At 58.9% G+C, this 25,216-nt stretch overlaps 1 protein-coding gene across 1 annotated transcript; it reads right to left on the reverse strand.

Annotated features, from left to right (window-relative positions):
- Window positions 1-47: 47 nt before the first annotated feature.
- HCN2 (hyperpolarization activated cyclic nucleotide gated potassium and sodium channel 2) lies at window positions 48-22,786 on the reverse strand. The gene is made up of 8 exons (XM_021084305.2): window positions 22,134-22,786; window positions 10,286-10,709; window positions 9,492-9,653; window positions 8,258-8,476; window positions 7,002-7,148; window positions 2,856-3,096; window positions 2,507-2,671; window positions 48-1,408 (listed from the first exon to the last, which is right to left on the reverse strand). Exons 1-8 carry the CDS (start codon window positions 22,769-22,771, stop codon window positions 708-710), a joined length of 2,697 nt encoding a protein of 898 aa, XP_020939964.2. The 5' UTR covers window positions 22,772-22,786; the 3' UTR covers window positions 48-707.
- Between the last annotated feature and the right edge of the window lie 2,430 nt (window positions 22,787-25,216).

Here is a 25,216-nt window from a genome sequence, read left to right on the forward strand (position 1 = left end):
GCCTCTGGGGCAGGGACCCGGCGCTGAGCAATCAGAGGCGGGCAGGCTGGGCGCCAATGCTGTCGTTTATTGCGCGGAATGGGGGCGTGGGGGTTAGTGGGGCGTGGGGGGCGGGCGCTGCTGCCTCAGCTCGTCAGTACATTCATCACACTGGCGGACCCCCCCGCCCCCAGCCTCACCCCTACGCCCAGGCGCGGCCAGGACCGCCGGTCCTGGGTGTTGGAGAGAGCTGGGCGTGCCCGCTCCGGGGAGGTCACCACGGACGTGTGCGCACAGGGACCGGGCTGGTTATTGCGTGAGCGCGACGGGGGCAGCGGAAGCCGGCGGGCCAAGTATTGCACTTAAAAAACAACCCTCATCAGTGGGCCACCGCGGCGGGCCAGGCTCCACCACCATCTCTTGCTCTCTTGCCCAGTCCAGCCCTGTCCCCGCGTCACAGTTGGGGGAACTGAGGCACCGAGGTGAAGGGAGCCCTGACGCAAGGCCGCCAGGGGCAGGGGCCATGTGGGTGGGCGCAGGGCGATGGGGGGCTCAGCAGGGGCTTGGCGGGGTGGTCCCGCCCGCCCAGGCCGCCCGTCCGACTACAGCTACCTACATCTCTCTATGGCTTCTGGGGCGGGCGGCCTGGGCTGTGCGCAATGGCATGGCTTTGGTCTGGATGACGGCCCGCCCCGGCCCGCCCAGGCTCACGGGGCGGCGCGCGAGGGTCACAAGTTGGATGAGAGGCGTGAACGCGCAGAGTCCAGCGGATCGAGTCCGCCACTGGCAGCGCCCGGCGAGGGCGAGGCCGAGTCCCTGCGATCCGGGCTGGGCGCAGCGGCCCGGGTGGCAGGCGCGGGCCCTAGGCGCGGTGTGGAGCTGCTGGCCGGGCGCGCCGAGGCCGTGGGGCCGGGACCAGGTGCGCCGTGGGGCAGCGAGGGCTGCGAGGCGGACAGTGGGCGTGAGGCGCGGCTCAGGCGACGCGCGGGCAGCGCCGGTCCGGCGCGGGGCGCAGCGGGAGAGCCGGGTGCGCCGCCATAGGGCGAGGTCCGCGGCGCCCGGGGACTGGCGGGTGCGCCCGGGGGGCTGGCGGTGGGCGCGGGCCCAGGTGAGGGGGCAGCAGACACAGGCCCCGGGGGTGGGCGGCGCACAAGGCGTGGCGAGCCTAGCGCCAGGGGCCCCACCAGCGGGCGCGCCACCTGCGGGCAGAAGCTCATGGCCACAGCTTGCTGCAGCGTGGCGATGGCGGAGGTGACTTGCGGCGGTGGTGGTGGCGGGAAGAGGCCGACGCGCTGGCCCAGCTCGGCCTGCTGCACCATCTCGCGGTCGTACTTGACGATCTCCTGGATGATGGCGTTCTCCTGGTTGTTGAACACGCCCGAGTTGAGGTCGTGCTGTACCTTGTGCAGCAGGATCGAGTTCTTCTTGCCTGCGGAGGGGGCAAGGCACAGCGTCAGACACCTGCTCTGCACAGCCGGCAGGAATGGAGCCCCCCTCCTGCATGCACAGACACTGAGTATCTGCTGTGTACTGGAAGCTGACACAGCAGGCAGGCATCACATGCCTTTGCATGAAGAAGGCACAGAAAGAACCTGTGTGTCTGCTGTGTAGACAGAGCAGGGTTCAGACACTGTATAGAAAGCATGCCTTGTACCTACCTATGCCTGTGGTGTAGAACACCATACCCAGAACCCCTGACTGTACACAGCCGGCGGGCTGCATGCCTACCATAGACACAGCCAGGATGGGTTGAACATCTATATGGGGTAGGTACACCTGTGCACTTACTTGTCACAAATATATAAACACTGAGTGCTTGCTGTGTACTGGGAAGTCCCTTATAACAGCTCTCCTCACCCCACCCTGTCTTGCTTTTCCAGACACTCACTGTCTTCGTTCCCACAAACAGCACCAGGGGCTGCCTCTCCCTGACTCCTGCGTCTAGTCATCAGCAAGTCCTTGCAACCTTTGCTGACTCCCCCCTGCTTCTCCTGTACCCAAGGCCACCCGCCACACAGGCCAGGCCACGAGATCCCTCCTGCACACACCAAATCCTCCCCTGCGTACTGTCATCAGGGGCTCCATGTGGCCTCTGAGCACACCCCTCACACAACAGTCCACCAGCCCCCTGAGCCTGGTCCCTGCCTTCCTCTCCAGCTTCCCTGTCTCCCTGGGCTTCTGGCCTCTTCCCTACCTCAGGGCCTTTGCACATGCTGTGTCCACTCCTAGACCAGACCTTCCCTCATTCTTCTGTCTGGGTCTCTACTTGGAATCACGAGGAAGCTGCCCCCACCTCAGCCCCGGCCCCTCCCCAAGACAAGCCTCTTGAGGGAGCCCCTGTGCCTCAAGCCTTATGGTCCATGTCTACACCTCCTAGCATATGTGGGCGCTCAGATATTTGTTTAGTGGACAAAAGTTGTGCATAGCTAAAAACATCTTGCCCCGAGAGTCAGGTGGGCCACACCGCCACCCTTCTCAGCCTGACCGCCCCCAACAGCCACACAGGCCAATAGCTGGGCCCACTCACCAATGCGGTCCAGGCGGTCGATGGCCACGGTCTCAAAGGCCCGCCGCATCATGGGGTACTCCTCCAGTACCTCGTTGAAGTTGTCCACGCTCAATGAGTAGAGGCGGCAGTAGGTGTCAGCCCGCACGCTCGCCGTGCGCCGGCCCCGCGTCAGCAGGCAGATCTCTGCAGGGAGCCAGGGGCATGTCCTCACTGCCTGGCAACACCTGACTGCCCCGGGCCCTCCCTGCCAGTGGGTGTGTTGCCTAGCACCCTCTCTCCCCTCCGACCCGGACCTTCCTGACCTTCACCCTGTTCCCCACCTTGCTCTCCATCCCCAGGCAGGGCCAGTCCTGTGGCCATAGCTCACCCCCAAAGTAAGAGCCGTCGGACAGCTTCATCTCCTTGTTGCCCTTGGTGAGCACGCTGACCACCCCGTGCTGGATGAAGTACATCTTCTTGCCGATGGTGCCTTCACGGATGATGTAGTCACCTGGCTGGAAGACCTCGAACTTGAGCTTGGTCAGCATGGCCGTGACGAAGTTGGGGTCAGCGTTGGCAAACAGTGGCATCGAGGCCACCAGCTTCCGGCAGTTGAAGTTGACAATCTCCTGTAGTGGAGCAGGGTGGTATCAGGGCCTCCATCTCACCCTACCTTTGGGACCATTGCTCTCTCAGGCCCAGTCTGTGAAAGGAGTTTAACGCTGTAGCTTGAATGCCAGCTTTTTTTTTCTCTTGGTCATGCCCACAGCACGTGGAAGTTCCCAGGCCAGGGATCAAACCTGCCTCACAGCAGTGACACCAGATCCTTAACCTGCTGAGCCGCCAGGGAACTCCAAAGCCAGCATTTTAATAGGCAAATATTAGAGGTTTTGCCACCAAAGACAGAATCAAGGAAAGATGCCCAAGGATTTCCTACTGTTTAACCCTGTGTTGGCAGTGCTGACCAAAGCAGGTAGACAGGGAAAAGCAGAGATGTAAGAACTGGAAAGGAAGAAATAAAACTTATCTCTTTACTATGCCTATAAATAGGGCTACCTGAAAAATCCAGATGAGTCAATGGGAAACTATAACAATAAGGGAAGTTAGTCAAAATAGCAAGTGATTCAATTTAAAAATCGATGTGGAAACAAAGAGCCTGGAAATGAAACAGCAGTGGTAGAAGTTAAGATGACGCTTATCCTCGCAAAGAAGCTTTGGGGGGAAGGAAACGTTCTGTGCTTGATCTGGATGAGGTTACATGGGGCCTTCACCTTATGGAACATCCACCAAGAGTGCCCTCGTGACGTGGGCACTTTCTACAGGGTACATGTCCATAAAGAGGAAAGCTGACCTTAAAAGGAAAATCCATAGCTTTTGTACATCCAAAGAAAAGCCACCCAGAAGGTAAAACCGATGAGAAGAGCGCATCTCCACCCACGTAAAGAGCTAAGTAAGAGGCGCAGCATGAGTGGGACAGGATGTGTCCACGTTTACATGGAGAAACACTGAAAACCCTCCCGAAGGCACAGGAGAGCTGTGGATGGTGACCTTGGCGGCACGGCTCACCATCTTCAAGTGGAAACCGTGGCCCTGTTCAGGGGCACAGTCAACAGCTCCATGGAAATGCTGCCCTGCTTACTGCCTAACAATGAGCTCGTCAAGTTCTCTTGGAACAAACGAGCAGAAATAGCAGGAAACCCGTGACCAGGAGGAGCACGTAGGCGGGGCTTGCCCTCCAGGGCGTTAAAACCTCTGCAGTGCAAACTGCAGGTTTGGCATACAAGGGGCAGACAGGCCGATGGGACAGAAAAGTCCAGAAATAGACCCAAGCACACAGGAACCTCAGTTTAAGGTAATGGTGTCCCCCCACCCCACCAAGCCACAGGCAAAGCCAGACATTTCAGCCCCATAGCAGACAAGCCCGGATCCCGTCCTTGTACCACATTCCCCGATAAATCCCAAAGGCATTAGGAATCTGCACGTGAAAAATGAAACTCTTATGTGTTAGAAGAAACTGGCAAATTCCTTTAAAACCCAGGCGTGCACAGCATGTATTGTGCACCTGCTATGTACAGCAAGCAGGTATTGGGGCCAACTCTGTATAGCAAGTCTGTATTGCACACCTGCTGTATGCAGAGTATTGGGCACCTACTCTGTACAAGCAATGAGGTGTCGAGCACCAACTGTATACAGAGGGTAGACGTTGAACACCATACTGTCACTCTCCTCAGCAAGCACACACTGAACACCTACGTGTACATCAAGTATGTTACATGGAGCACCTGATGTACACAGCATAAAAATTCCACATGAGGAGAAAACACAATAAGCGAAGTTAAAAGACAAATGTCGGAGTTCCCACTGTGGCTCAATGGAAATGAAACTGACTATTCTCCATGAGGGTGCAGGTTTGATCCATGGCCTCGCTCAGTGGGTTAGTGTTGCTATGAGCTGTGGTGTAGGTCGCCGATGTGGCTCAGATCTGATGTGGCTGTGCTGTGGTGTAGACCAGCGGCTGCAGCAATGATTCAACCCCTAGCCCAGGAACTACCATATGCCAAAGCCAAAGCCAAAAAAAAAAAAAAAAAAAAAGACAAATGGCCATTGGGATGGAAATTTACATCACCCAGAGTTAAAGTCCTCCCAGTAGAAAGGATTTCTAAAAACATTATGGTTACCAAAGTGGAAAGGGGATGGGGCCTTAACTTAAAATTTGGGATTAGGGAGTTCCCATTGTGGCTCAGCAGAAATGAATCTGACTACTATCCACAAGGACACAGGTTTCAATTCCTGGCCTCACTCAGTGGGTTAAGGATCCCGCGTTGCCATGAGCTGTGGTGTAGGTTGCAGACGCAGCTTGGATCTGGTGTGGCTGTGGCGTAGGCCACCAGCTAGAGCGCTGATTCGACCCCTAGCCTGGGAACTTCCATATGCCTTGAGTGCGGCCCTAAAAAGACACACACAAAAAAAAGATTTTGGGATTCACAGGTACAAACTACTATATATAAAATAGATAAAACAACAAGGTCCTACTGTAACACAGGGAACTATGCTCAGTATTATGTGATAAACTGTAACAATCATCTGATAAAGAAATGCATATATGGGGAGATCCCGTCATGGCGCAGCGGAAACAAATCCAACTAGGAACCATGAGGTTGCGGGTTCCATCCCTGGCCTCGCTCAGTGGGTTAAGGACCTGGCATTGCCGTGAGCTGTGGTGTAGTTCGCAGACACGGCTCAGATCTGGTGTTGCCGTGACTGTGGTGTAGGCTGGCGGCTACAGCTCCGATTAGACCTGTAGCCTGGGAACCTCCACATGCTGCAGGTGTGGCCCTAAAAAGACAAAAAGACAAAAAATCAAAAGGTATATATGCATAACTGAACACTGTGCTGTACACCAGAAACTAATACAACATTGTAAATCAACTATAGTTCAATCGAAAACTTCTAAGAAGACCAAAAATTCTATAGAAAAACAAGCAAAAGTTATGGACAGTTCACAGAAAGAGAAAAGCAAACCAACCAACCCCTGATCACAGGAAAAGCCGCTCAAGATAAATGCACCTGAGGGTTGCCCCTTCCACCTGGGCCACTGGGACCTATGCCCTTGGAGGGAATCTGGACCTGCCCTCGCCTGCCTGCAGTTCCGGGAAACCCAGGGCACTAACTGCCACCCTCAGAAGAAAGCCCAGTGGCCACTTCATCTTGGCATCTTTCCTCCCTCTCCTCAGCCTTGCCATGGCCGTGCCCTCTGCAGGCTCACACCCTGCCTTCCTCAGAGTCACCAACCCATCCCCTCCTCACCCCAGGTCCCTCCTGAAGTTTCTCCCTCCGGCCCTACCTCCTTGAGGACCCAGGGCAGGGCACACAGTGGGCGCCCAGTAACTGCTGTGGGTTGAATTGATACGCTGAAGTCCTAATCCTGGTACAGGTGAAGGGAACTTATTTGGAAAGAAGGTCTTCGCAGGCGTGGTTAATTAAGATGAGGTCATAGTGGCCCTTACTTCAGTGACTGATGTCCTTATAGAGGGGACACAAGAGTTGCAGGGAGGGACCACATGAAGACGAAGGCAGAGATCAGGGCAACACACCTACAAGCCAGAGGACAGCAAGGACCGCCGGGCCCCCAGAGGCTGGAAGGGGCAGGAGGGACCCTCCCTGGGGGCCTCTGGAGGGAGCATGGCCCTGCCACACCTGGATCTCAGACACTTGACCTGCAGAACTACTTCTCCGGGAATACAGCCTGTGGGAATTCATGACAGCAGCCCCGGGAAGCTCCCCCGACATCACCCCGGCTGCAGGCAGAGCCAGATGAACAGCAGCCGGTCATGGAGCTGCCCAGCCCTGAACAGACTAGCTCCAGCCTGCTGCCCCCGCCGTGGAGCAAGACCCCACCAGGCAGGGGTGTCTGACCCAGGCCCCTGGAGGAGGGGGCATCTGGGGAGGCAGAGGCCTGTGGGGGGCCCCCCCGGCAAGGGCCAATGTGGGCCCAAGTCTAGCTTAAGTCCTCACGCCACGGCTGGGTCCTCACCTCCCGCAGGGGCCCGTTGAGCTCGCCCAGGATGCTGTCCTCGTCGAACATCTTGCCCTGGTAGCGGTGCTCGTAGTAGTCGTGGATCTTCTGGCGGAAGTCGGCGGGCAGCTTGTGGAAGGACATGTACTGCTCCACCTGCTTGTACTGTAACCGGGCGGGGCGGGGCGGTCAGCAGCCAGCTCGGAGCCCCCGCCGCCCCTCGGGTTGGACAAGGACAAAACAGGGTGCCCGGTGAACTCTGAGTTCCAGATCAACGGCAACCATGCCCTGTCTGAGTCTATCCCGGGCAGGACTGGGGACATGCTTATGCCAAGAAAAATCATTCCTGCCCCTGAGGAATGGGTGGCAGCTTGACTCCAGGCCCCCACAGGGGCTGGACTGGCCCCTGTGCCAGAGGCACCCCACCCTGCCATGGCCCTGGCTCCCCTCCCCGATGATCTTTCCAGAAATCACCCACCCTTGAGCAGGGCAGGGGGTGTGGGCACCAGGTGGGGGTGCCAGGCCCTGCCATCCCCAGGATGGGGCCCCAGGGCTGCCCCTGCTCCCTTCCGCTCTGCCCCGCCCTGCCCGGCCACAGCTGCCCTGAGCTCAGTGGAACCCGTGACGGCAGGCGGGTGGCGGCACCAGCTCATGTTTGGGTGAGAAGCCTGTGGCTTCCGGACAGCAGGGCTGCCTGGCCCCGGGCCCAGCTGACCCGGTGACCTGATGTTGGCGCTGCTGGGGGCTGCAGCTGCCCCAGCAAGGCTGTCAGGCGGCAGTGTGGGCCAACAGGGCCGTGTCTGGGGGACCAGGCCACCCTTGGCCTTGAGGAAGGGAAACTGAAGCACAGCAAAGACCCCCGGCCCTAGGATAGCCCCACGGAGGTTCCCCAACCAAGGCCAAGCGCCAGGACCTCTTTGCTCCTCCAGAGGCCTCCCCCGTGTCCTCAGGTGACCCAAGGACTCTGCTCTGTCCCTCTTGAGACAGCCCAGAACTCCCCTCATGAGAGCTCCCTGATGCCCCAAGGACTGGCCCTGTCTTACTGGGACACTTCCTTGGCCTGAATCCCCCTCTTCCCCTCCTGCCTTGCCCCCTCCCAGCTCCAGGCATCCTTCCGCCCAAAGGGCCCTGAGCTTCCTCATGGACCTCCACTTCTTCTAGACACAACCACAGAGCACCCAGGATCCCCACGTCCCCCCCACCACTCCCCTCTGTCTCCTGTCCTCAGCAGGTCACGTGGAGCTGGGGGCTGGGAGCTGTCTCCCCCCTCAGACCTTCTCCTGGTACTGGCGCCGTGAAGAGTCCAGCGACTGGATGAGGGCGGTAGCATGGCCGATGAACATGGCATAGCAGGTGGCGCCCACGATCATGCTCAGCATCGTCAGCCAGATGTCTGTCATGCTCTCCGGTGCCTGCCGCCCGTACCCGATGCACAGCATGTGGCTCATGGCCTTGAAGAGTGCGAAGGAGTAGAGCTCGCTCCACGAGTGGTTCTGCAAGGCCACGGGTAGGTGGATAGGTGCGCAGGCCCCCAAGGAGCCCCTTGACCCCGAGGGCCCCACCTGCCATCCTCCCCAGGCATCTAGGTAGTGAGCTGCCTGTGTCCAGAGGTAATCAAGAGAAACTGAGACTCAGGTGGGTGACACACGTTGTCATGGCAATTCAGCAGCAGGGACAAGTCAGAAGCCACCTCTCCACTGCAGTCCTGGGGAAGCTGAAGCTCTGAGGGGCCAGAGTCTAGACATGGGGGGCTCAGGAATCCCCACCCCTTTGCAGCCTCTGATAACAGCGTCTATGAGGGCAAGAGAATGTAAAAGTCCCACCAGGGCTCCTGATTACAGGGGCAAGGGGAGTGGAAACATCAAGTAGGACCAGAAGGCCACCCCCGCCTGCCTCGCCCAGTCCTCAGTTGACCCAGCTCTGGGAGGGGGCAGTCTGCCCGATTCAGGAAACAGGACAGCATGCCTGGGTGTCCGGCCAGACAATAAGCTGCCTCAGCCGAGCAGCTGTGCCAGGCGCCGGGCCGGGCGCCGGCGGGTTTTTCCTCTGCTGCTCCCGCCCGTCAAAGCCCACCTGCTCAGTGCCCCACGTGCACCCCAGCAGGAGGAAGGCTCCCTGTGGCTCGAGCCCCAACTCCACCACCTCCCTGCACCATCAGCATCTCAGCCAGGAAGCAATAGGTGCTTCAGAGTCTCCAGTTTTTATTTCTCATGTCTCTTGATATCATTTTTCTAAGGGTTATGATCTAAAATGGTCTTTTAAATAAATTCTTGTAAATAAAAAAGTGGATTCAATGGGGAAAAAAACAGCAAGATGATGCAGTCCCTGGGGGACAAAAGCTGTCCTATCACCCTCTGACTGCCCAGGATCTCCACGGTCCTGGTCTCTGCAAGGATCGAAGTTGGACCAGAGGGTTTCAGCCGCTGAGCGCTGCCAGGGGGCGCGTTGGGCTGGAACCGGGATGCCTCTCTCCAGGTCCCCTTCTCCCCTGGGCGGGGCGGGGCTCACCACCATCCCGTTGATGGAGACCCAGCAGTTGCGCGGGAAGTCCTGCAGCATCGGCACCAGGAACTGCAGGCAGCCATCCCAGTGGCACAGGAGCAGCATCATGCTGATGAGGTTGCAGATGCGCATGACCGCGCTGGCCAGGTCATAGGTCATGTGGAAGATCTGGGGGGTGGGGTGGGGGTGATGCTTGAGCTGGTCACTGAAGACCCCGTGTGGGAGGGAGAAGCCTCTGCCCCGGCCCCTCACGCCCCAGGCCCTCACCCCCTCCCCTGCCCCCAGGGCGAAGGCCACTCCCCTTGAGCTCCGAAAGGGACCTTCGCCTCACCGCACCCCGGCCGTGGCCGAGTGTGACCCCACTCCCAGGAGGCCTGATGCCTTTCAAGATAACGAGGTGCCTAGACTAGGGCACGTGGCCCCCTACCCAGCTTGCCACCCCAGGCGCCCAAATCTATCTGCCTGGTGGGCAGCCCACAGCTCTCTCCCAGGGGGGACCACCGCCTCTTCCCACAACCCTGTCCTCAGCCTGGGCCCTGGTAGCCCCGCCTTTTTGTTCCTGGTGCCTTCGTTGTCCCCTCCTAAAGTCATGGCCTCGCACCTGCATCCTAGCCCCACCCATCACGACCCTGCCCCCCTCAAATCTTAAGCCCCGCTCCTGTAGCCTTGTCACAGCCTCACCCCCATGGCACCCTACACCCTCGCCCTTCGAGACCCCGGCCCTTCTTCCCAGCCCCGCCCCAGACCTTGAGACCCGTCATCCTAGCCCCGCCCCACCTGAGCCCAGGCTGCCAGCTCACCTCCTCCCACTGATGGATGTAGCGAATGAGGCGCGACAGGCGGAGCAGGCGCAGCAGGCTGAGGATCTTGGTGAAGCGCACGATGCGCAGGGCGCGTGCTGTCTTGTAGACCTCGGAGTCGATGCCCTTCTCCACAATGAGGAAGATGTAGTCCACGGGGATGGAGGACACAAAATCCACTACGAACCACGTGCGCAGGTACTTCTTCTTGATCTTCTCGGGATCCAGGATGATCTCCGTGTTGTCCTCAATCACGATGCCCGTGCGGAAGTTGAGCACCAGGTCCATGAGGAAGAATGTGTCTGAGACCACGTTGAACACAATCCATGGGGCCGTGGTCTCATCCTTGAAGAAGGTGATGCCCACGGGGATGATGATGAGGTTTCCCACCATGAAGAGCAGCATGGTGAAGTCCCAGTAGAACCTGGGGGTGAGGCAGCCCATCACACCTCTGCTGCTGCCCCACCTGCCTCCGGGAAGCCCTCCCTCCCTGCCCCCAGCCAGCAGCCTCTGCCTCTGGGTTCCCTTAGCCAGGGTCCCTCCCATGGTCCCAGCTCTGGCCTCTTCTCTTTGAAGAAGCAGGAGACCTGGAAGAGCCCAAGAGGTCGCTCAAAAATTGATTAACTGTTTCCCAGGATCAAAAAAGTCCCACATGCCTGGTACAAAGTTGGTGCCCCAAAAGCACCATGGCTGAGCAGGGAGTGGGGAGAAAAGCAGAGGAGCTGGAGCAGGGAGTGGGGGTCTGGAGCCAGGAGTGTTGGGGTGCTGGATGGTTGGGATTACAGGGGTAGAGCGGACATGCACAGCTTGATGCTGCTGTGCAGGACTCCAACCCCAGCTGGACTTCAGGGGCGGGCGGTGCCAGGAGGCTGAGAAGGGGCCCTGGAGACGGGGCAGAGGCAGGGGTGCCCGCCCAGCAGGGAGAAAGAAAGAGGCCAAGGCCTGGCAGAAAGAGTAGAGGGCACAATGGCAGGAGGAACTTGAGTGACAGGATTTGGCCGCACCTTGGATGTGTAAGGTGACAAATATGCCTGAAAAGTGATGACCGGTTGCTTCACCTCCCAAGTATGCTCAGGACCCATACAAGTTCCTGAAGTCAATCCCAAAATTCCACCTAGGAAATGCTCTCAGAAAGAGGCCCATCCATTTCAGGAATATCTACTGACGGCCAGGCATGGTACTCTGAGTAAGGTGTCTGCCCATAAGGACAGACAGAGGCAGCAGAGGTCCCATGGAGAGATGCCCAGCCCCGCACCAATTGAGAACCATGAGAATCAAAATCTCTGTGAAGGGGGAATTCCCTGGCAGCTCAGCAGGTTAAGGATCTGGTGCTGTCACTGCTGTGGCTCAGGTTCCATCCCTGGCCTGGCTACTTCCACAGGCCTCGGGCACGGCCAAAAAACAAGGAAAAACAAACAAAAACCACTCCAAGGGGAAAATGTTGGTTCCTCAAAAAGTTAGTTATCCCTGTCACCCAGCAATTCTGCTCCCAGGCACACACCCAAGGAACTGAAAGCAGAGGCTCAAATAGGTGCTTGTGCACCAGTGTCCACAGCAGTGCGATTCACTACACCCAGAAGGTGGAAACAACCCAAATGCCCACTGATAGATGAACACAGAAACACACCGCATCTTCCACACAGAGCATCACTCAGCCCTGAAAAGGAGAGAAGCCCCAACACTCGCTACTGCGCGGACGGACCTGAAGACCATGACGCTCAGTGAGAGAAGCAGACACAGAAGGACATACAGGGTGGGGTGCCATGGATGGGAAACGTCCAGAACAGGCACATCCACAGACAGAGAGATGGACTGGTGGTTGTAGGAGGCTGGGAGTTTCCATTTGTGTAGATGAAGTTCTGGAGAGGGATAAGGGTGGTGTTCGCACAATGTTGTGATTCTACTTCACGTCACTTGACTGTACGCTTTTTTTGGCTGAGCCCGAAGCACACACAATATCCCGGGCCAGGGATTGAACCCGCGCAACAGCAGTAACCTAAGCCACTGCAGCGACAATACCAGATGTTAAATCCACTGAGCCACAAGAGGACTTCTTGGCTGTACACTTTTAAATGGTTAAATGACAAACTTTTTATTATATGTAAGTTAACACATATATAAAGAGAAAACTTGGGCCTGGGGTCTCGGGGATGAGAAGGGCTCAGATCAGGGTCTGAGCCCACACTCCCTGTCAAGATTCAGACAAAGGAGGGCCTCAAGTTTTGTTTTTGTTTTTGTCTTTTTGCTATTTCTTGGGCCGCTCATGCGGCATATGGAGGTTCCCAGGCTAGAGGTCGAATTGGAGCTGTAGCCACCAGCCTACACCAGAGCCACAGCAATGCTGGATCTAAGCCGCGTCTGCAACCTACACCACAGCTCACGGCAATGCTGGATCGTTAACCCACTGAGCAAGGGCAGGGACCGAACCCGCAACCTCATGGTTCCTAGTCGGATTCATCAACCCACTGCGCCACGGCGGGAGCTCCAGGCCTCAAGTTTTTTTTTTTTTTTTTGTCTTTTGTTGTTGTTGTTATTGTTGTTGTTGTTGTTGCTATTTCTTGGGCTGCTCCCGCGGCATATGGAGGTTCCCAGGCTAGGGGTCCAGTCGGAGCTGTAGCCACCGGCCTACGCCAGAGCCACAGCAACGCGGGATCCGAGCCGCGTCTGCAACCTACACCACAGCTCACGGCAACGCCGGATCGTTAACCCACTGAGCAAGGGCAGGGACCGAACCCGCAACCTCATGGTTCCTAGTCGGATTCGTTAACCACTGCGCCACGACGGGAACTCCCGGGCCTCAAGTTTTGAGCAGAGTCACTGATTTTGCCCTTCATGGTGCAAAGAGAGATACGGACCCCGAGGTGGGGTTTCCAGGCTCTCCCACAGACCGTCCTCTCCATCAAGGCTGGAGCTCCCATGCCCAGTGGGAGAAAGGTCCAGTATGTGGGGCAGGCTGATTTCTGGGACTCTCTGAGCCCACCACGCCCTGGGATCTGCCTGGGGGGAGAGGAGACGGAGGCTCCCTGGAGCTGGAGGGACTCCCCTAAATTAGTAGAAAGAAGCAGAAAGCCTTCAACCCTGGCGCAGGCTTGGCTGCAGTGAGCTCCCTGCTGCAGGGAAGGCCCTGCTCAGCTCGGTGCTGAGCTGCGCTGCGAGGGAGGAGCTGGAGCATCGCGCTTGCCGGGTGACCCGGGCCTTCCACTTCGGGGAACTGATCCCAAGGAAATTGTCCAAGAGGAAGAGAAAAAAATTAAAAAGTGATTTGTAACAAGATGTTCACAGCAGCTCAGTCTGCGAGAGCCAAAGGCTGGAACGGACCCAATGTCTTAAGACTGTGGTGACAGCAGCCAGACCTGGACTCCTGCCCACTGGCAGGTGTGACCTTGGGTGAGTCCCTCCAGCCTCTGGGAACCTCAGTGTCCTCTCCACCTGGGTGGGGCCTGGGAAGTGGCAGGCTCGGAGGGTCCCTGAGACCTGCCCGGCCCCACATGCTGGAGCTTTCTCCCAGGGGGTGTTGGGGGGCCGCAATGGGAGAGCCTGGAAAACCCACATGGGGGCGGGGGTGGAGACCCTGAGAGCTGAAAGGGTGGGCATGACCTGGGGTGAGTGTTTAGGGCAAAAACAAATGACTGCTCACAATTCAAGGCCTTCTGCATGAAGCGGGACAAGGTGGGGACTCAGACCTCCGATTGGGGGCATCTGCTCATCCGCGAGACCCCAGGTTCCTACCTGCAGCTGCCTCACTCCCATCTCCACCCACAGAGCATCCAGACCAGAGCTCCTAACCCACCCCCACCCAAAGTGGGGACTCAGGCCCTGGGACAAAGCAAGCAGGAAAGAGTAACTGCAGGGGAGGAGAAACCACCAGAAGCCCAGACTTCAAGGCAGGGAGTTGGAAACTATCTAAACTGGGGAGTCTAGAAACCACAGGGGGAGTGTTTAGAAACATTCTAGGAATTCCCGTTGTGGTGCAGCAGAAATGAATCCAACTAGGATCCGTGAGGATTCAGGTTCGATCCCTGGCCTTGCTCAGTGGGTCGGGGATCCGTTGTTGCCATGAGCTGCATGCGGTGTGGGTCGCAGATGAGGCTCGGATCGGGTGTTGCTGTGGCTGTGGTGTAAGCTGGCAGCTGTGGCTCCATTTGACCCCTGGCCTCGGAACCTCCATATGTTGCAGGTGCGGCCCTAAAAAGCTAAAAAAAGGGGGGGGGACCACTCTAAACTGGGGGGGGGGGTTAAAACCACCGGGGTGGAAGAGAAACAATCTAGATAGCCACCACAAGGGCCTCCTCCTTTGCAGATCACCTTCCACAGACATCCTCTCCTTTGCTCTTGGTGGGAGGACATCTCCCCACTGACAGACCAGAGAGGTGGCCCAGCCAGGGACTTGGGGTAGAGACCTGAGAGCCAGGCCTGCCGCCACAGGCCTGTCCTGTCTGCCACCCATGCTGGCCCAGTCCCATGCATGGTGTGGCCTGTCTCCCCAGGCCAGGTGGCGTCCCCTTGGCTAAGGACCTCAGAGCAGAGGGCAGGGCAGTGGACAGGGGCTGGGTAGACCTACCTGCTCCAACCAGAATGCCCCAAACCAGCCGAGGGCCTCAACCCTCGGTCAAGTCTGGTCCTCCTGGATGCGGACAGGAGGAGGGGAAGCTGAGGCCTGGGGCTGAGGGTCCCCGCCTTTCCTGGCCTTGCCCTCCCCATTGGGCTGTGCAGCCTGGGGCTAATTGCTTCCCTTCTCTGAGCCACATCTGCCTAATCCTAGCATCCTGTGCCACATCATGCTGCCCCAGAGACCCTGGAATGTCATCAGGGCCAGCAGGGACCTTGTGCACAGTCAGCCCTCAGCTACCCAGGGCCTTTAGCAATGGTTTAAATGTCCTCAGACCCCTCGTCCCCTGTAAAGCCCAGCTCTGGCCTATGTCCTCAGACCATTCATCCTTGAGGCTGGGGCTCCTGCGGGCTCAGTGGCCAGGACCCCAGCTGCCAGGCCAGGCTTCTCAGCGCACCTGCTCACACCCACACAGGCAGAGCTCAGCACCGCCACCCTGTGAGCTCAGGCTCTGCTCTGGCAGCTGCCCAGCTGCTCTTTCTGTGCAGGGGGAGAAACCAAAGCTGGAAAGTATGAAAAGACAGGACCCAAGTGGCCAGGCCGCTGGGCCAGAGCTGGGGACTGTGATGTCACCCTCCTGCCTCCTGCACTCAGGCCCCTCCCGTCAAAGTTCCCAAAGCTGAAGAGCAGCCCCGTTCTTCCAGAACTGGGCAGGGCAAGGCCAGGAGAGACTGTGGTGGACGTCTCTGCCCCCGCCTGGGCTGGGATGACCTGGGAGCTTGAAGCCAGTGGCTCCCTCCCTTCAGGGTCAGAGAACTAGGAACCAGGTGGGAAGCAGTCCAGGAATTACAGAGTGGATAGAGCAAATCCCAGAGGATTAGGGCCGGAGGTTGGAGATTAAGGACAAGCAAGGGATGGAGGCTTAGGGCTTGAGCCCAGGGTTGGGAGTCACAGATCCCAGCAGGTGTCAGGGATCAGGAAATGGAGACTCCCACGTGGGGGGTGGGGGTGGGGTGGCAGGGATGGCAGTTTCCCCAGACTGTGGGGCCGACTGTGTGCCAGGCCTTGGGGACCCCATGGTGGCCAGACAGATCCAGCCCTCCCAAGGGCCCCCAGCCTGGGTGGGGAGACGGGTGTTCCACATAATGAATAGCATTCTTCAGAGGCGCTGCTTTAGCTAGAGTGGGGTGGGAGGGCTTCTTGGAGGAAGTGGCACATGAGCAGATGAAGGAGAAGGGCTACTGAGGGGGGGCACTGTACCCAGAGCCGAGGGAACAGCAAATGCAAAAGTCCCATGGCTGCATGGAGTTTGCCCTTTCCGGCAGCTGGAAGGGCTCAGGCTAAAGCAGGGGAGTGGAGGGAGGGGAGAAGGGAGGCAGGGGGTGGGAGCTGGGTTCTTCAGGGCCATGGGGCCCTGACCATGGCAGATTTTTTTTTTTTTTTTTTTGGTCTTTTATAGGGCCACACCCCCCACGGCATATGGAGGTTCCCAGGCTAGGGGGTTTAATTGGAGCTATAGCCACTGGCCTACGCCAGAGCAACACCAGATCTGAGCTGAGTCTGCGACCTATACCAGAGCTCTCAGCAGCACCAGATCCTTAACCCACTGGGCAAGGCCAGGGATCAAACCCTCAACCTCATGGTTCCTAGTCAGATTTGTTAACCACTCAGCCATGACGAGAACTCCCATGGAAGCTTTTTTTTTTTTTTTTTGGTCTTTTTACCATTTCTTGGGTCGCTCCCACAGTATATGTATGGAGGTTCCCAGGCTAGGGGTCTAATCAGAGCTGTAGTCGCAGGCCTACACCTGAACCACAGCAACCTCTACCACAGCTCACGGCAATGCCAGATCCTTAACCCACTGAGCAAGGCCAGGGATCGAACCTGCAACCTCATGGTTCCTAGTCAGATTCGTTAACCACTGTGCCCATGGCAGCTTTTAAAGCGAGAAGGACAAACCATGTCTCTGAGACTCCCCTGCTGGCAGCTGGAAGGCCAAAAAAGGGGTAGAGGTGGCGTCCAGGCAGGAGATGGGGTGGCCTGTGCTGCTGGCATTTGGGGTGGGCTTGCTGTTGGGGGAAGTGAGGTAGAGTCTGTCTTGAGCAAGTGGGCAGCTGAGCAAAGTCCGCCCAACTCCCAAGTCATGCCCAGGCCCTGGGATGTTGAAAGAGGAGATGTGGGGATGTGAAGTTTTTAAAGCAGGGAATTTAGGGGCCAGAAATGCCAAATTCTGGCAGGAAGCCCCTGGGCTGTGGGGGCTCGGCCTCCTTGGGCCCCCGGCCCCTTACAGGGACCCTGGAGCTCCCTTTCTCCCAGCCCAGAGGGGCCTGGGCCTCGGCCTCAACCCTCCCATCTGGGAAGTAGGTTTGTTTGCTGTCCCCCAGTGCTGAGAGCCTGCATGCTGGATGCGGAATCAGGGAAATTCGCCCTGGTCCCTTGGGTGCCCCCAGTCCCAGTAATTCGGGGTTTATTCACATGAGCTCGTGTGTCTTGATCTCCCACTGACCCTGGGCCATCCGGGGTGGGGAAAGGCCTCCAGCCCTGACAGGATCTTCAGGCCAGCCCCTGCACCCAGTCCCTCAGGGACCCCAGTCAAGGTGACACAGACACAGGTCACCGTCCACGGGTCCTGGCTTCGCCTAAGCTCCTCTGAGGGCCAGGAACAAGACCCACTTATCTTTCCCCCTCACACCAGGCCCCCCAGCAGTAGATCATTTACGAACATTGAAATGAAATTCACCGGCATCAGGAGAGATTCAAGTCAGACTTCAGAGGCAATCACTTACAAAGGAAAGGCAGCAGGAAGCCATGTGCCCACACTCCCTAGGGAGGTAAGGCCTCTGCCCCAGACCTGCCTCCACTTGGCCAGGGCTGCCTCGGCCCCCAAGGGACCACCATCCAAGGAGGTGGAGGAAAGTGGTGGAAAAAGCAGACAGTGCAGGATGGAGGTTGGGAGTCGCAGCCAGGCAGCTGGGCCCTGCCTGGGCCATCTCGTCCTGGGACGCCCCACGCCCGCCCACCACCACTGTCTGCTCGGAGCTCTCCTACTTCATGCATCTCAGATGTTTCCATGTTGGAGCCCATCTGCCTGGCTTCCATAATGGAGAGTGGTCAGGTGTCGGGGACAGGACCTAACTGTATTTATTTCTCATCTGTTTTGCGGGGAGAGGCAGGGGACCCTGCCAGGGCCCCATGAACTGGGAGAGGCGAGGCCAGGCAGTGACTTTCTACCCAGGCCCCCACCCTGCTTTGCCCTGTGGGGGTCTTCTCGATTGTTCTGACTCAGGTGTGGACCTCAGGGTGCAAAGAAGGAAAATCAGCCCTCCTGAGCCTGGATACTTCCCGCTGTCCCTCAAACTTGCTCCTTCCCCTCCATGCCCCACCCCCATGGAAGCTCCTGGAACGTCTGTGTCCAGGCACCAGCTCTAGTTACTCATGCCTTAAAAAAGTTTGGAGCTGATCCAAAGCCACTCTTGACTTGACTAGCCTCAACTGGCACTCATGGGTGCTCCTCTGCGGGTTCCCAAATTCCTCCTGGGCAGGTGCCGCGCACCAGGCCCCAGATACCAGGCAGGGGCCAGAGAGGCAAGTCAGCAAAGCAAGCAGAAAAAGCCGCTTCCAAGTACTCCAGAGGTGTGGACACGAAACAGATGGAGAGGAGTGGGGTAAACGTGCCAAAGGGGTGTCGGGGGGCTGTGTAAGCCAGGGGATGAAGGAGCAGAACTGGGGTGAAGGCATTCTTCGGGGGCGGCACTGCAAAGGCACCCTGGGAAGGGGGGGTGAGATGCAAGCCAGCAAAGCAGAGAAGGTCAGACACTCCTCCCCCAAGGTGCCACCTCTCAATGGGAGAACCTGAGGCAGGGAAGCCTGCACAGCACTCCAGCCCAGGCACAGCAGGGAACTCGCTGCACACTGCCCCCAGCACCCCCTCCACAGCCTGGCTGGACGTCTGCTCCTGCCCCGGGCCTTGGCCCAGGCTGTTCCCTGGGCCCCATCACTGCCCTCCACAGCCCCCTGTCCACCATCCAGAGTCAAGAGCCTCCCGTTCCAGGCCTCTGCAAATGCCTCTCCTCCCTGGAAGCTCGTGTGGCTGCACAAAGCGGCGCAGCCAGGGCTGTTCCGGTCCGCCACACAGTAACTGTCCCATTCTCCGTGCCGGGCGGGTGCCGGGCCAATTTGAACAAAGTTGTAGCTCAAAGAATTGGAGACACTGCAGCCGAGGGCAGGGACCTAGAGGCTGGGGTGGGAGCCTGAGTCTCCCTGTATGCCTGCCCTTTTCTTTCGTTCTTTCTTTTTTCTTTTTAGGACTGCACCTGCGGCATATGGAGGTTCCCAGGCTAGGGATCGAATCAGAGCTACAGCTGCCAGCTTACACCAGAGCAACAGCACGCCGGGATCCAAGCCACGTCTGTGACCTACACCACAGTTCATGGCGACGCTGGATCCCTGACCCACTGAGCGAGGCCAGAGATTGAACTTGCAACCTCATGGATACTAGTTGGATTTGTTTCCGCTGAGCCACAACGGGAATGCCCCCTTTCCCTTTTAAATCTTGTCCAGGGCTCAAAACAGGCACCAGTGGGAGAGTCTCTCCACAATCATGTCATGAGGAAAACAGGAGGCCAGTGTGGACACGCAGACATGGGAAGGGCCCCCCCACTGCTCCACCAATGGATTTTAAAATGAACGCACACATAAACGCAGAGAAGACCCAGGGCCACCCACTTCTCTAGAATAACCCCCAGAATGCTGTTTCCTCCTATTCATTTCTTCTTGGCCTGGCAGTCAAAAGTGTGGACTGGGGGCCAACCTGCCCAGGTATAAATCCCCGCTTTGGCTGGGAAGAGCTGTGTGGCTTTGGAAAAGTGTCTTTACCTCTCTGTGCTCCCCCCTTCCTCATGTGTAAGTTCGGGTAGCTGCAGCACCCACCACCTAGCTGGTGTGAGGACCGGATCAATATCCTTAAGGTGCTCTGAAAGCCACAACGTCTGGCCCAGGAGGGGCTCCTGCTCTGGTCATGTGCATGGGGGTCTGTCTCCGTATTGACTCAGAGGAGTTTATTTATTTATTTATTTATTTTTATTTTTTGTCTTTTGAGGGCCATACCCATTGCACATGGAGGTTCCCAGGCTAGGGGTCTAATCAGAGCTGTAGGCGCCAGCCTATGCCAGAGCCACAGCAATGCCAGATCCAAGCTGCATCTGCAACCTACACCATAGCTCACAGCAACACCAGATCCTTAACCCACTGAGCGAGGCCCAGGATGGAACCCGAAACCTCATGGTTCCTAGTCGGATTCGCTTCCACTGTGCCAAGACAGAAACTCCTCAGAGGGCTTTAGAAGGGGTCCCATAACATGGGGGAGGGGTTTTAGAGGCACTGCAGCACCCCATCTTGGCAGAAGCTTAAGTTTTTTACTTGGACTCGCTCACTTAGTTCCAACTACAGGCCACACCCCCAACCTCACTGCTCACCTCCAGTTTACAATGTGTCTGCCTGAGGACCCACAGGTGACCGTGCTGGATGGATGGGCACAAGGTTAGGGACACCCGACTCCTCTCTCAGTACCCCCCCAACCCCTTCTGCATACAAGAGGAAGCCCAGGGCCACCCCCAGTCCCAGGGATGCCACAGGCAGACATGCTGGAGGGGTCGGAGAATGGCTCCTTTTTGCTGCCACCTCCCCCTGCCCACATGCCCCATGTCCCTTTTCAGCCAGCTGGTGTTAGCCCCCAGGCACAGTGGGGCCAGGCAGATGAGGGAGCCCTGGAACTCGAATCCATTATCCATTTCATGGATGGGAACCATCTCCATGTGGGTCCAGACCACGCAGAGGGATCCCATCCGGGCCCCAAAACCCAAGCCACTAGTCAAGGCTGCATTCAGCTCCCAGGAGGGTCTGGGTGAGGACCTGGAATCCTGGACTTTCTTCCAGCCTCAGTCCCTGACCTGTGTGCCCCTGGGTCTTTTCTTCAGGTGTCAAGCACAGGGGCTGTGGAAGGGCCAGGGAAAGTGAGAGGCCCATAGCCCCCCTTTCCTAGCTCTGGGGATTCAGGAGCAAATAGAGACTCCAGACTTCTGGGCTCAGGCAGAGGGCAGAAGAGATCTGGAGCTCCTGAGGATCCAGAGACCTCCAGGCTGCTGTCTGTGGTGCTGAAACTGTGTCTGCCCTGAGAGCCATGGTCCAGGGCCGCCACATAAACCCTCTGCACCCCAACTCACACACCCCACTCACAGACACATCACCTCACACACACACCATACACACACATCACACCCACTGCCCACCAATGCACACACACACACACCCCTCATCTCTCCCCAGCGCACACTGGGGGGATCCACCATGGAAACACACCCCCCCAGATCCCTTGGCCCATGCCCCCAGGCCCCCCGCCCTCCTCAGTCACATCCTCGTGATCACACACACTGTCTGCAGTGATATGCACTGTTCACACTCGCAGGCCACATAGCACACGCCCGGGAACAGAGCTGCAAACATACACTGTTGACCTGGCTCTGGGCTTTTCCACATATCAACCGGCTTAATCCACATCAACATCTATACAACCACCGACACCTGGGCACACCACAAATACGGCGTGATCTTCCGCAAGGCCTTGCCCTGAGACTTTGCACGCATCAACCAGCTTAAACCACATCAACCACTGACACCTGGACACACTACCCGGCTGATACGGCAGATGCGGCTCAAGGAAGACAGCCTGGAGACACCAGCACACTCAGCGCCCCCTCCTCGCAGGATACCCAGGCCCAGCGACCCAGGACGCGCCTCCTTGCGGCGTGGGGCGCAGGTGGAGACCGTGGGACCCGCCGTGTCTGCTTAACCCTTTCTCCGCCAGCCTCTCCAGGGCGCGTCCTTCCCAGGCGCCCTTCCTTCCTCCCTCCTTGCTTCCGCTCTGCCGCCTCCCCCGCGCCCACGTTCCCCTCTATTTGTCCTCTCCGCCCCTGAGCGCTCAGACCCTTGTCCCGCAGCGCTTGACGTGAGCCCACCCCAAAGGGCGGGGAATGTCAGGATGCGTGGGAGGGGGCGCGCCGGGGTCCCCAAGGGAGCCTGCGTGCGCCCCCCAGTGCCCCTCCAAGGGCGGAGTCTCGCGCCCCCAGGTCATTTCGGGGCGGGTCCGGACGCGCCCGAGGTCACTGAGGGGCCCCGAGGTCACCCACGGGGCGCGCCGCCCCGCCCTCCCTGAAGCGCTCCAAGGACAGCCCCCGCACGCGTCCGTTCGCTGTGCCCCTCCGCGCGGGCCAGCCCGCCCTCCGAGTGGGTGGGTGACTGTACCTGAAGTCGCTGTACGGGTGGATGATCCAGGCCCCCGCTGACTTGACGCGCTCCTGCTCCCGCTCCACGGCCTTCTGGCTGCCGAACATCCGCAGCGAGAACTTGTTGACGCCCGGCTGAAGGAGCGCGCCGAACTGGCGCTGCATGAAGCTGGCCTGACTGCCGCGCGGCTCCCCAGCCGGGCCCGCCTCCTCGCTGCCCGCCTCGTCCGCCGGCCCCGGCCCCGGGCCCGGAGCGGGCCCTGAGGCCGCTCCGCGGCACGAAAACGACACCTTGGGCCCCCGCGCCGGGCCCTCGGGCCCCGCGGGGCTGCACTGCGGCTCGCCGCGCCCGCACTCGCCATTCGGGCTGCCCTTGGCCGTGCTCGCCGCGCCCGGGGTGCCCGGGCGGCCGCACGAGCTGTCGCGGCTGCGGAGCCGGGCCCGCGGGCCGCCCTCGTCCGCCGCCTCCGGGGGAGCCGCCTCTGTCCGGGGCGCCTGCGGAGGGGGCGCTGGGCTGGGGCCCGGAGGGGGCGCGGGCGGTGGCGGCGGCGGCGGCTGCTGCTGGGGGGGCGCGGGCGGCGGCGGCGGCGGCGGCCCCGGCGCGGGGGTCGCGCCCGGGCTCTCCCCGGGCCGCCCGCCGCCCCCGCGCGCGTCCATGGCGAGGCGGCGCCGGGCAGTGCGGAGCGGAGCCGCCGCCGCCGCCGCCGGCCCGAGCCCGAGGGGGGGGGGGAGGCGGGGGTAGGGCGGGGCAGAACCGCGGGGGGCGGAGCTGCGGCTGCGGGGGAGGGGCGGGGGCGGGAGCCCCGCCTCTGCCCGCGCCCACACCGGGCGCGCCCCGCCCAGGTCCCGCGCCGGGGAAACTGAGGCCTCTGGGTCGGGGACGGCCCAAGGTCGCGCAGCTTGAGGCCTTGTAGACCCGATTAAGCCTAGTTCCAGAAGGGGAAACTGAGGCCCGCGAAGGGGAAGGACGCGCCCAAGGTCACCGAGCCCAGCTGCGGGCCCGGGGCCTCTGCGGGCAACCTTGGCAAGGAGCCTTCTGGCGCTTGCGTTCGCCTCTGTCCAGAGGCATAGCGGGGCGGTGACCACTGACACTGGGGCCCAGGAAGTGGGGCCCCTCCTGTGCCAGCCTCCAGCCTTTCTGGAGATTTGAGAATTACCATAATAAAAGGCCACTGGAGCCCAGGTTTTGTCACTTGAGCCCTTGGACAAAGACCCTTGGGGAGGTGACCTGTGGGGAGGGGTTAGGTGGGATCAAGACTAGGAGTCTCCAGACCCACAGTGGTCCCCTTCCTTCCAGCTGCTACATTTGAGGAAACTGAGGTTGAATTGGGCAAGAAGAAGAGCCACCCAAGGGTGCTGTTCACCACCCTCAAACAGTGTCCTAAAGCACAGTGGAGGGTGGGTCTCCCACAAGGCTAGTGGCATTTATTTATTTATTTAGGCTTTTTTTGCCACATTCATGGCATATGGAAGTTCCTGGCAAGTTCCAAGGATTGAATTCGAGCTGCAGCTGTGAAGTACGCTGCAGCTGCGGCAACACCAGATCCTTAACTCACTGCACCTGGCTGGGAATCCAACCGGTGCCTCCACAGTGACAAACCCCATCTTGTCAACCCACAGCGGGAACTCCCAAATGCATTTCATATCTAACACATTTTTTTTTTCTCTTCTTTTTCAGCCGCACCCACGGCATATGAAAGTCCCCAGGCCAGGGGTCTAATGTGAGCTGGAGCTGCTGGTGGCCTTTAAAGTGGGGAAATGCCTGAGGTCACGAGGATCCACCCCTTCCCACAGGATACCCACAAGTGAGCTGCACGGGGCTGCCCCATTTCTCCACCCCTTGGGACCAAACCACAGCCAGCTCTCCCTGCCTGCCCAACCCCAGGCCCCAGCAAGCACCGGGGGCTCTGCTTCTGGGGTTGGAGCCAGGTTGGGGAGTGATTCCTAGTATTAGGTGACATGGGGCACATGCCCAGGACTCTTCTTGGCCTCTGGTCCCCACCCCAGCTCAACCATTGTGTGAGGGGAGATGCCATGCGAGGAGGATGGTAGAGGAACAGAGACCTGACTGAAGGAGAGACAGGAGTGAAGACAAGAAGGGCCTGAAGACATGGGGGAGGAGCAAAGGAACATCCCAGCCTCCAGGGACCCTCCAGCCTTCTTAGCACCTTCAGGCTTGACATCACATTGGGTGCCACTACTGCCAAGGATGTCATGACCTGTCCTGCACACAGTAGGTACTCAACAGTGATTGAGGGAAGGACACATTTGGTAGGCAGAGCTGTGGCATCTCGTGTCCCTGTCCAGACTGTCCTGAGATGTGGGGGTGCTCCCAGTGGCCACACCTCTGCTGTGCCCTTGGCGAGACCCTCTGAACAGCCAGGGCCACTATCTGTCCCAAGGCTGCAGGAGAGGCCGGGCAGGCAGCAGAGTTGGCCGTGCCAGGCTGTGGCCCGCCCCAGGCAGATGTGTGTTCCAGCTGAAGGGGGATCTTTTATGCTCGCCCCGGGAAGATGTCAGTCCAGGCAGGCTGCCAGAGCCCTGGGGCTCTGGGCTGAGAGCAGGGAGGAGGCAGACCAAGGCCCAGCCTGGGGACCTGCGAGGCCTGGAGAGTCAGAGCAGTGACTCCAACCCCCAGGGACCTGGCCTGGACCTCAGAGTCACAGAGGACTCAGGGGCCCCTGCCCCTCTCCTGAAGACTCCTCCCAAACTCAGAGGCTCCACTTCGGGCCAGGCCAGCCTCTCCCACACACTCTCACCACCTGCCCACGCCAGAACATTCTTTCCATTCATTCATTCTTTTATCCATTTATTCATTTAATACTTACTAGGTGCCTGATCAGGGGCTGGAATTTAGAATGGAACCTAATAGGTCACCCTCACCATGGGGAGAGTGACAGTAGAGCGGCAGTGACAGACAAGTTAACACAGCAAACAGGATGGTTACAGATACTCTGTTGCCTGTTAGGTGGCGAGTGTTCACACCTGAGCCAGGATGAAGATAAGGAGGTGCTGGGTGTGTGGGGGTGTCCGAGCCAAGACCTGAAGTAGGGGAGGGTGCTGCGTGGATGCCTGTGGGAGAAGCATCGGCAGACAGCAAGG

This window comes from Sus scrofa, chromosome 2 (genome assembly GCF_054392235.1).
Source record: "Sus scrofa isolate SSC_HxYL_T2T_F1_AM1 chromosome 2, Sscrofa_HxYL_maternal_Yorkshire_Landrace_v2.0, whole genome shotgun sequence".
NCBI lineage: Eukaryota > Metazoa > Chordata > Mammalia > Artiodactyla > Suidae > Sus > Sus scrofa.

Bases quoted from the DNA above. Each gene is read 5' to 3' on its own strand.
- HCN2 (XM_021084305.2), bottom strand. From the start codon at position 22,771: ATGGACGCGCGCGGGGGCGGCGGGCGGCCCGGGGAGAGCCCGGGCGCG. The intron at 9,654-10,285 runs GTGAGCTGGCAG...CCCACCCCCCAG, and splicing joins ACATCCATCAGTGGGAGGAG to ATCTTCCACATGACCTATGA. The intron at 2,672-2,855 runs GTGAGCTATGGC...GGCTCCCTGCAG, and splicing joins CGACGGCTCTTACTTTGGGG to AGATCTGCCTGCTGACGCGG.